The sequence below is a fragment of the Danio rerio genome, chromosome 17 (assembly GCF_052040795.2).
Source record: "Danio rerio strain M-AB ecotype USA chromosome 17, GRCz13ab, whole genome shotgun sequence".
Taxonomy (NCBI): Eukaryota; Metazoa; Chordata; class Actinopteri; order Cypriniformes; family Danionidae; genus Danio; species Danio rerio.
The window spans coordinates 24,098,637-24,110,807 of NC_141037.1; the positions used below are offsets into that span (position 1 = coordinate 24,098,637).

Genomic DNA, 12,171 nt, shown 5'->3' on the forward strand with positions numbered 1-12,171 from the left:
TCAACAGTGTGCAGCTTTTGTCACTGCAGTGTATCTTTACTACTAAAGACGTTTGAGAGCTAAAGTGGCAGTGTGCCCATTTTTTTTAATCTTTTGCTACTGTTTATTTTTGATCGAGCACCTGCCTTTGAGATTTTTTTGATGTGTGCACATTTCTATTTTTGTTTGCTAATTAATAATCTCATGTAGAACTCTGAATCTGCGTCTCATTTTGGAGCCTGCTACTGTCCACCAGAGGTCACATTTCAGTCACGGACGCATGCTTTGAGAGCCTTCCTGACTGAATGAATGAAATGCATGGTTTTCCACCAAGGCAACCCGGGCTGCTGAAATATAATTGTCTTAACTGGCATTGGATGGGTTAAAATGACCAAAACAAAGACATAATTCCAGCACGTAACGGACATTTTCAAAGCAGAATAACTTGGTTATCCTGTTTTTTAAGGTCACGCCACAGTATCTCAATTGGATTCAGGTCAGGACTTTGACAAGGCCAGTCTAAAGTCTTCATTTTGTTTTTCTTCAGCCATTCAGATGTGTACTTATGTAGCTTTGGATTTTCTTTTCTCTTACTAATAAAAACTTTTATTTTATACTTGCACAATGGCTTTACTTGTGTTATCTCTGACTAATATTTAATGTTTAAATTGGTTTGATTATATGAGAAAAAAAGACTCTGTACACTTATTCACACCACTGTAGTATTTAAATATGATTAAATAGGTAATTATTGTACTTTTGGTTTAATATTATTATAAAACCAAGTAAATTGAAAAATCTATTTTAAACAAATCAGGTATTTGTAGTGAAGCTCCAACTAAAAATTCTTTTCTCTTATCATACATGTACACAATTAGGCAAACATCAAATACAGTCAGATTTTTCTTTCTTCCTCTCAGCCTGCAGGCAGAGATGCTTATTGTTTCATGACAGGCTTTCATAACATTTGACGACATCTGAAGATGACATTGAAAAGTAGGCTGCATGTATGATGATTTCAGGCAGCTATTTTAGTCAGTATATACTTGAGACTGAGATCTTCAGAGATCTTTTTATGGCTATTTTGTTAACATGAGTGTTTGTGTCATCTCTTTGTGAAGGCTCAGAAATGAGTGTTTCTCTTTGTACCTGTGCGTGATCTGCCCATAAATGATGTGGAGAGTTGTTAGTTTATGCCAGAAAAGGTGCTGCTTCCTCACAGTGAATGAGCTTTAATCTGCTTGGAGTGGGCTTTAAAACACTCAGATCCTCACGCTGATCATGCTGAAGGTCACAGTGAGCCACAGACTGAGCTTCAGTCTTGGCATATTCAGACATGCAGTGTTGCTAAAGAAGGATGAACAGATTCAGTGTTTTCCATTACTGATTTATTCTTTTTTTGCTAATGTTTACTTCCCTTTTTACTTCTTTTTATATTCTTTTGTTCTGTTTTTGTTTTGTTCTATAATTTTTTTTTACTTGTTACCATTTTTAAATTTTTCTTCCTCCTCCCCTCCCTTTTTTTCTTCCTTATGGTCCTAGTTTTTTTTTTCTCCTTTTAAATACGTTTAACTTGTTATAATTTTTTTCTTCCTTCCTTCCTTCCTTCCTTCCTTCCTTCCTTCCTTCCTTCCTTCCTTCCTTCCTTCCTTCCTTATTATCCGTGTTCTTCATCTCTTTTTCAATATATTTTTAAACATTTTACCATTTTTATATCCTTCCTCTTGTTTTCCCTCCCTTTCTTCCTTTCATTCTTCCTTCATTACTTTATTATTTCCTGTTCTATTTTTCTCCTTTTCAACTTCATTTTTCAACTTTGTTTTTAACGTGTTCCCATTTTTGCCTTTTTTGATTTCCTTCATTTTTTCTTCCTTTTTCCTTCGTTCCTGCCTTATTTTCTGTGTTCTTTCTTTCTCCTTTTCAATACATTTAACTTAACACTTTTAGATTTTCTTTCCTTCCCTAATTTCTGTGTTCTTTTTCTCTTTTTCATTTTTTATTCTTTCTTTCTTTATTGTCTCTGTTTTTCTTTTTAAGATTTTTTAAAACTTATAATTTTTCGATTTTCCTTTTTCCTACCCGCCCCAATTTTCATCATTAGCTGTGTTTGTTCTTTCTTCCTTCTCCTTTCCTGTGTACTTTGTAATTCCTTCCTTCTTTTCTATTTCTTTCCTTCTCTCTCTCTCTCTCTCTCTCTCTCTCTCTCTCTCTCTCTCTCTCTCTCTCTCTCTCTCTCTCTCTCTCTCTCTCTCTCTCTCTCTCTCTCTCTCTCTCTCTATATATATATATATATATATATATATATATTAGGGATGTAACGGTATCAGAATTTCATGATACGGTAATACCTCGGTATCAATGTCACGGTACGGTATTTATTGAATCATTTACAGGAAAAAACAAAACTTATGAAAATACTCCAAAAAAGTGCCAAAAGTGTCAATGACATACAAATTAGTCATCTATCTGTAAGCTTTGAAACAGGAACTTCAATTTTAATAACAAAAAATTATTAAACCATGTAAAAAAATAAAGTTTCAATTTAGTATTGTTGAAAACTCATCACATTCAACATTTAATCACTCACTCACTTAGATAGAGATGGGTTTTAAGGAAAATTATCATATAAATATAATCTGGTAAAAGCTGTTATCTCTGGGCATTTACAATGTCCCCTGCAACAGAAAAAACCCCTCTCATTTGGGACTGAGGTTTCTGGGACAGAGAGATATGACTTGGCCCAGGTTGACAGCAGTGGTTAACGTTGTGCATTGTCTTTTCCCCACTTGAGAGGACAAGGCAAGCCATGAGATAGATAGAGGTCTCATGTCTGTATCAATCTGAACAGTGTGCTGTGTCACACCCTCTGTCCCGCCCTTCAGTAGGCGCGCGACAACACAGCTGATCAGAACGCGCCCAACAACACCGCTATTCAGTATGCGCGCGACAACACAGCTGATCAGAACGCACGCGACAACACCGCTATTCAGTACGCGTGCGGCGACAACACCCGCTTCAGGTTCGATCATTTCCAGCTCTTTTTGATGCCCGCTTCTAGCAGCACACTCCATTTCCGCATTACTGTATCTGTAGCGACAACAGACCGCAAGGGCTGATGGGAATTGTAGTTTCCGCTACCTCCCGTTCGCTTCATTCGCCTGAGCAAATTTTCTCAGAAGACCTATAGTTTTACCGAGTCATGCGACTACGGTAATATCGAAAAAAATGAATATTGTGGTATGACGGTATTTACAATACCGTTACATCCCTAATATATATATATATATATATATATATATATATATATATATATATATATATATATATATATATACACACACACACACACACACACACACACACACACACACGCGCACACACACACACGCGAACACACGCGCGCGCACACACACACACACACACACACACACACACAGTTGAAGTCAAAATTATTAGCCCCCCTGAATTATTAGACCGCTTGTTTAGTTTTTACCCAATTTCTGTTAAATGGAGAGAAGATTTTTTTTTCAACACATTTCTAAACATAATAGTTTTAATAACTCATCTCTAATAACTGTTTTCTTTTATCTTTACCATGATGACTGTAAAAAAAAAATTTGACTAGATATTTTTCAAGACACTTCCATACAGCTTAAAGTGACATTTAAAGGCTTAACTGGGTTAATTAAGTTAACTAGGCAGGTTAGAGTAATTTTGCAAGTTATTGTATAATTATGGTTTGTTCTGTATATTATCAAGAAAAAATATAGCTTAAAGGGGCTAAAAATTTTGTTTTTAAAAATATTTATTTTTATTCTAGCCACAATAAAACAAATTATCAGACATACTGTAAAAATGTCTTGCTCTGTTAAACATCCTTTGTAAAATATTTAAAAAAAGAAAAAAATTCTCACTTCAACTGTGTGTATATATGCATGTATATATGTATGTATATATATATTTATTTATTTATTTTTTTTTACTTGATTTGTTTTCTGCCTTTTTCCCCTCATTTGTTCTTTCCGTTTGTTGTTCAGTCTTAGTTTTCGTCCTCTAACCTTTTTTTCCATCTATCTTTTTTTTTTCTTTTCCTTGACTTTGTTCATCATTCTTCCTTCCTGGATTTCTTTCTTCATGTTTCCTCCCTTCTCTCTTTCTTTTCCTTCTTAGTTTCTCTTCCATATTCTTCCATCTCTCCCCACCCTTTTACATTGTTCTTCGTTTATTTAACCTTTCTCCCATCCTTCCTTCATTATTCCTCCATTGGTCTTCCTTTTTCCTCATTCTCCATTCCTTCTCCCAAGCAGTTTCTCCGTGGGAATTCAATCCAGTCATATCCTAGAAACAGATATAGGCGATAGATATGTTTATTTCTTTACAGTGCAACCATGTGGAAGTCAGAATTATTCTACATTCAAAGACGTGCTATGCATTCTATGACCATTTTATGTGAATGTTGAATTGTAAATGCTGCCTTCTAAACACTGCTCCCTCCTCTGTTTCTCTAGTGTGTAAATGTGACGAGCTGTTCAGCAGTAATGCACACAGAAACCTGGCCATTCAGTTCCACCTGGAGTGCAGTTATATCTGCCTGACCTACTATGAGTATCACAAGGCCAAAGAACATCTGCAGACGGCTCGTGATCTGTCAGGACTCGATGTTAACATGACAGGTAGGCAGTATAACTTGAAGAAAAATGATTGTACTTTGCTGATGGATAAATGGTGGTTCATAGCGAAAGTAATTGACATATGCAATGAATGAATGAGGGATGTATTACCCTGCAGTGCGAATGAGGAAACACTGATGTAATGCATTAAGGATTAAATAATTTTCTGATTTTTCTCTCAGGTGCTCTAGGGAAGCGAACTCGTTTTCAGGAGAACTTTTTGGCTCAGCTCATCTTAGATGTAAAGCGAAAGGACAACTCGCCCTTTTACAACTCAGAGAGTCCCTCCAGTACACCAACACCTAAAGAGCTCCTACCAAAGGTACACAGAGAGTTAAAACTAATTTTAATTATATACAATTAAAATGTGTGTGTGGATGTTTCCCAGAGATGGGTTGCGGCTGGAAGGGCATCCGCTGCGTAAAAACTTGCTGGATAAGTTGGCGGTTCATTCCGCTGTGGTGAGCCCAGATTAATAAAGGGACTAAGCCGACAAGAAAATGAATGAATGAATGAAAATGACCAAAATGTAACGTGATAATTGAAAATCATTGGAGGGGAAATAAATAATATATTTAAAATCTCTGAACATAACAAGAAAATTAAACAATGATAAGGTTACTATAATAGTGTATTTATAGTGGCAGAAATAGGGCACTTTCTCTAATAATAAAAATATAGCACTTAAATCATTTCATTTTTAACAATCAATTAAATTACGCTGCGGTTTTATATAAAAAGTTGATAATGATATAAAATATACAAAATTTTGATGGTAAAATATAACCCTTTAACCAATGGCTGTTATTTGTTTCAGTATTCAAACATCAAATAACGAATGCAGCAATTGAAATAAAAAACAAATGTGAAGCAACACATATATAGCAGGAAATGAAGCTAAAAAGGACTATTATATTTTTGCAAAATGCTGATTTTCTATCTTTGTATTTTTATCATTTTATTTTTGTTATTTTAATTTTTTTTGCCTTAATAATAAACCAACAAGCTACAGATAAATTCCTGCTTGACTATTTAGAATATATTTTGCGCAGCTGCCCAGTATAAAGATCACCGAGAACAAGAAAACGATAATACAGAAACATGTTACATGCCCCTATAAATGTCAAACTTATGTATAACAGAATCACATAATGGCCCTTAGCTGAAATGATGAAAAAAGCTCATTTTATTTTTATAAATCATTTTTCAAAACCTAGTGATTTTTTTTTTGAGTAAAAGCAATACCGACATTTAAGAATCCACATTTATTTAATTAATTCATTTATTTTACTAGTTTATTGGTGTTTATATAGACTATAATATAAATCATACAAGTACCTTGGACAGCTACAGTGCCACTCCGTAAAGCTTTCAAGCAAAGTCCAAAAACAATTAAAGAAAGAGTTGTCTTTCTACCGAAGATGTGGACGGCGACATTACAAGAGGTCGTAACCGTCCTTCGTTGTATCGCTGGTATTAAATTAACAAGCCGTCTGGGCTTTGAATTAAAAAGTGCAGTTATTTTCTCGTTGTACAAAGAGTCTACAAGTTCGTGTATTTCATGGATTGAGCGATGTTGTTTTGGAATTTGGACATCGATGATGTTAAGTGTGTCTTTATTCGCTTTACTCAATGTGCAGCAGAAAAAAAAGCCTTTCAGCGGTGCATGTAGTCGCTGGTAAAGTTCTCTCAGAGTTTTGTGCTATCAAATACAGTGCTGCATGCAATTACACACTCAGTCAGGCGAATTAAAGGTCTCATTGCCTAGGATTTCAATCAAATTAATCAAACTCTAGCCATAAATAAATCAATAGGCTAGTTTGTTTTAAGATTATAGATGTTGTAGTAATTATATCATGGTTAATTGTATTCATGTCAATAAAATAATAACTTTAATAAATAAAAGATCTTCGTAAGAATGTGATGAGTTAATCACTTCTCTGCCAGAGAGTGCTCTATAGTTTTAAAACCCCCTACAAACTGTATCGTTTAGACCTGGATCATTTTTTATATTGAATGTAGTGTTCTTTACTTGTGGATGTCTGATGACTAGCGTGCTTCCGCTGAGCCAGCAGTGGTAGCTTGGCAACAGAGCCGCGACGTGAGCACACAGAATCTGTCAGCACAGTTCAGCACGGTTGTCTAACCATGCCGAGAATTCCAGGCTGAGAACGTTTGTAATCGTGCCGTGCCGTTCCAGGCTTAGTGGAGAAACAACCGTTACCGTACCGAAGTGTTCTTAGAACAGTTTAGCATGATAGGGGAAAAGCGGCTATAGATTCGTTTTTTAACTCAAACGGTTTGAAGCAATGGGTTTCCACAAACGGTTTGAGTTGCCGTAACTTATTAGGTTTTACTGTACTCAGTTGGTTTGAGTGTTCATAATTTATCAAGTTTTGCTGTGCTTAAATTGCTTCATTTACTCAAATGGAGTAAGTTCACAGTACTCATTAGGAATAGTTTTTGAACTTGACAAACGGTTTGAGTTACCCTAACTTTTTAGGTTTTACAATGTATGATTCAAATGTTATTTGAATTACTTGCAACTCATACAGGAGTAATTTGCACTAAACATTTTTATTTACTTATTTTGCTGTGTTTTTTATTTATTTCTTAGCTGTCAATAACTTACAAAGGTCAACCTCTGCTATCATTTGGCTTTTCTATTTAATCAGTTGGGAGTGTGTTTGCATAAATGCCTTTCTCAGTCCCTAAAGGGGCATAAAGGATGCTGTACTCATCCCAGCCATCAGGGGGCAGCATTTATTCTTGTGCTGACATTAGACATGACATTGAGCTGCAGTGAAGGTCGTGAAAAATATATTTTATGCAGATTTCCATCTGTCCCATTCTTTCCCGTTCTTTCTCCCTCTGTCTCTCTCCTCTCACCCCGAGGCAGTGCTTTACTTATATTGCACATTTTTTGGATGGTGGTTAAGTTTTATCTTGTGTTTGGCTGATCTGTGCACTGGCACTGCTGTGTCTGGTATTATCAGCTTTGGCCGCAAATATGACAAATTGGGGACAGACAAAGATTTTTACGGAAAATTCCAGGACCTTATCTCTGTTTCCCCTTAGCCGGCCTGGTTTTATGTGTTGTGGCCCTAAAAAGTCCATTAAATCATTTTTTCCAGAATGCCTTGCGTTTTTGGATTAAATTTGATAGGATCAGTATTGCTTACAAACTCTTGAGCTGATAGCACTCCAGCGGGTCTCGGTTCTCGCTTGTCTGCGTGTGAAGGCTTTTCAGGTAGAGCGTACGTGCGCGAGGGCCGTCAGACTTCATTTCATGGGAATCAAATTTGAATGTCAACAAATTAGATTTGATTTGGGCTAAAGCAGAGGAACATGTTCATTTGGCGCTCCGTCTCGGCTAATAAGTGTAAATGCTGAGTGTGATTGATTTCTTGATGCGTGAGCTAGCATAATGTTGCTCATTTGAGGAAATATTTCAGGATTGGATTTGTTTTATGAAAGTTGTGCAATGTGAAGTTCAATGAGATGATGCAACATTCTTGATGCAAATCCTTGAAATTATTTAAGATTTACATTTTTAATGTATAAAGCTAGACCATTGTATCATCTTTGGATTAAATTACAAAAGAAAATGCTGTTTGTAATGCAGTGTCTATGGATGAGACAGGAAGCTGCTGCGTCAAAATTACATTGTCCTTCTTCTGACTGACATTATAAGTCTCACGCATTTTTTTCTGTTTTAAATTTGTGAAAACACTACTTTGAAGGTTTTTTATTTAAGCAAATTAGAGTGTAAAATGAGCGATACAGATGCTCCGTGGTTAGCACTGTCACCTCACAGCAAGAAGGTTGCTGGTTTTCCAGCTGGGTCTGTTGACATTTGTGTCGAGTTTGCATGTTCTTCCCTTGTTTGCGTGGGTTTCCCCCACAGTCCAAAGACATCCGCTATAGGTGAATTGAATCAGTTAAACTGCCTGTAGTGTATGTATATACATGTAAGAGTGTATGGATGTTTTCCAGCACTGGGTTGCAGCTGGAAGGCCATCCGCTGTAATATATGCTGGATAAGTTGGCAGTTCATTCCGCTTTAAAGACCCCTATGAATAAAATGACTAAGCCTAAGGAAAATAAATGAATGTAAAATAAAATATTAGCGGTACTCTCCCATTCACTACTTTAAGTTTACCCTAATACGCTGCAGAGGAACCCATAATTGTAAAAAGGGTCTATAATCACCAAATATATCAAGCTGCCATGTCTGAATTAAATTCTAATTTAATATTTAATTGTAAAAATGTTGTATATTGTATTTTTATATTGTTCGCTGTATTATCATTCAAGTATGATCTGCGTTTGTTAAACTCTAGCATTTTTTAGCTTTGTTTTTTGTTTTTTCTTCTCATGCATCTTTGTGTTTATAGGACCATCAGCTGAGCGACGATACAGTCCTAAACCAGATTAATCTTGCAGAACCATCTGAGCATGAACTTCCAGACCTAAGCGCTGAGGAGCAAGCCTTCATACTGGCCACATGGTGAGTTTCTCGATTTATTTTGTATGGGGTTTAAAAAAAAAAAAGTCTATATTCTGTAAAACAAGTTGCATCTCTTTTGCTTCAGCCTTTGTATGTGTTCTGGTTAATTGGATTAAAAGGAGACAACACGTTGTTCACCCCTGCTGTTTTAATCTATTTTTTGATGACTTTGAAGTGACAGGTCTGTAAAGTGACAGCTATTGACAATTGAGCAATAATTGCGTCTTGGCTGATTTTTGACTTCAAATGGTTTCATTCAGATTGAAATGCAGTAGTGATTACTGCACAGAAGTGGCCTCTAAAAATGCTGTCGCTTGCAGTTGCAATTTTTGCCTGTACCTGCAATTCACCAGACAGTAATTTGAATCAATCTTGTTCATGGCCACTTCCACTCACATCATCCACAGATGAATGCCCACAGTGCTATAAAGTGCTAGTACTGTATAGTAGATTAGTACTGTAGTTATTTTGAGTAAGTTTAAAGGCATATTTCATCCCAAAATGAAAAATTTCATCTGTCATTTATTCAATCATCACTTGTCACCAGTGTTGTGCTAGTTACTGAAAAATAGTAACTAGTTACAGTTACTACTTACTTCATTCAATATATAACCCAGTTACTTTATCCATTACTTACACCAAGAAGTAATGCGTTACTGTTAAAAGCCATTTGAGTTACTTTTCCATAGAACATTTTAAGGCTCCTATTAATGCCCTTATAACATCACTTCAGTTCACAGATTAAACATGGTTTGTCAGCAACTTATGGAAAGTAAGCTGTGTGTATTCAAAGTGCAAAATCTGCTGATGTATAACAGCTATTTAGTGGTTGGCATTCACCAATCCCGCAATGCGTCGCCACTGTAAACAGGATGATGGAGGCAAGAGTGCAGCCAAAATTCTTTAATTTGCCAAATAATAGACAAATGCATCATATTGTAATGGTAACTGAGTTAATATATTAAAAAATTAATGAGTTCAGTATTAGTTACTTTCAAAAGTAATACCGCTATCGTAACGCATTACTGCTTGTCACAATCTTGAGTTTCCTTTTTCTGCTAAACAGAAAAGAAGTTATTTTCTGTTGATATCCATAGTATTTTTCTTTCTCACTATTCATATAGATTGTTAAAGTTATTATTTTTATTTATTTATTTTTTAAATACATTTTTCAAAATATCTTTTGTGTTGAGCAGAAAAAAGGAATGTCATAAAAGTTTGGGACCACTTGGAGTGTGAATAAAGGGTGTGTAAATTCTTTTTTGGATAACCTAACTCTGTAATTGTCAATTTGTGTGGATGTATGCATTGATTGATTAATTGATTGTACCACGTCTAAAAAGGCAACAATGCAAAAACCTAACGCCTGTTTCACACCGCAAGCGTCAGCGGCGCGTGAGCAGAGTGTGAGCAGCGCATATGTCGAGCAGTAGCAGCACGCAGGCGTTTGCCTTTCACACCAGCTGCGTCTGCAGCGCGCAGCTCTTCGGCAGCTGCTGCAGAGATCAACCTATCTCTGTCTATTCTATCTAGTTACCCATGTCTCTCTATATACAAATACATCTTTTAAACTTTTCATCTGTCCAGCGGCAGAATAACAGCTCGTTAATTCATGCTCGTGCAGATGATGAGACGGACAAAAGTTACCAATGCATGCCATTCTTTTACTTATTTTTGTGTTGTCAGATTCACAGTGCAAACAGCTCCCGGTAGGAATAACTCGAGTAAACATAAAACAAAGCCGATTAAAACTTTCTTCCTCTGCTCAGCTGCACAGCACACAGCGAGCTCACATAATCCACTATGCGTGTCGAACTACACTACCCACAATTTACTTCGCTATGGACTACAAATCCCGTAAATATTCTATTCCCCCTCTCCTACAACACTAGTGTGCAACTTAAGCAAAACTGATACTAAAATTGTTTTACATTTGGTTTTGTAGTTCGGGCCTAAATAAATGTTTGTTGCCGTTTTTAATCAATTTAAGTTCATTTGAATGACTATATGTATACCATTTGACGTTATCAACGTATTTATTGGGTAAAATTGCTACTTTTTACTGTCATTCATTGTGTTTTGGTCATTATCAATGCACTGTCACTTTAATTGAGCGTGAGCAGCGCGTCAAAAATAGACCCAGCGCCGAAACTATCGCTGCACTGCTGCTTCGGCGACGCTCACGCCTCGCACTGACGCGCTGCTGCTGCGTGCGGTATGAAAGCTCTAATCTGGTGACATGGACGCCGAAAACACACGCGCTGCTCACGCTCTGCTCACGCGCCGCTGACGCTTGCGGTGTGAAACAGGTGTAAGACTAATGCAACAGCCGAATGTGCCTTAACACGAGCACAAACAAAGAAATATGAATATAGTAAAAGAGTAGACTTTTTATATACAAAAGCTGACTTGTACTTACTGGCAAAAATAGCATGAGCTACACTTTGTATATGGCACCACCACATCATTCCTTCAGTTAAAAATAGTTTTATTTAAATTTCAAGTGAATCCACATCTGATTTTGTTAGCCGCAAAGGATGTCGCTGCGAAAGTAAAAGTCTCACTTTTATGGATTTTCTAAATCTAGCAGAGGAATTGCACACACTGCCACTGTCAACAGTTAAATGAAACACACATCCTGGTTTTTCACTAGAAGCGTGAGCACATGTCTCTCGGCCTGTGACACTTTATTATAGACTGTTTTAAGAGTCTACCTCATGGATGCGATATTAAACATACTTCTGAAAATCAGCTTGTCAAAGCCCCGAGCCAGAACGTTTTACGAGTATGGCTTCAACAGGTCCTCTGGCTAAAATATGCCTCGGAAATCCAAGGAAAAATTGTCTCCTCTTTGTCTCCTAATCCTCGAGATTAGTTTTAGTAGCTGTAGTATTTTAGTTCCTGACTTTTAAAGCTGCAGCTCGGCATTAATCATGTTCGGGATGTGTAAATCTTTGTTATTGCACAGAGTCTTGTTTTATCTTGGTAAAATTAAAGTGCTGCGTCAGGCCT

General features: G+C 36.5%; 1 protein-coding gene across 3 annotated transcripts in view; it reads left to right on the top strand.

The window, feature by feature from the left end:
* The window catches only part of ttc27 (tetratricopeptide repeat domain 27), a 149,722-nt gene that overhangs the window by 35,784 nt on the left and 101,767 nt on the right, over positions 1–12,171 (top strand). For all 3 annotated transcript variants that reach the window (XR_015512452.1, NM_173285.3, XM_087288598.1), the window contains exons 6-8: positions 4,488–4,652; positions 4,832–4,971; positions 9,047–9,159. Coding sequence is in view for 2 of the 3 variants with exons in the window: in NM_173285.3 (NP_775392.3) it covers positions 4,488–4,652; positions 4,832–4,971; positions 9,047–9,159 (418 nt within the window). In the remaining variant the exon portion in view is untranslated. The remainder of the gene's footprint in view (positions 1–4,487; positions 4,653–4,831; positions 4,972–9,046; positions 9,160–12,171) is intronic.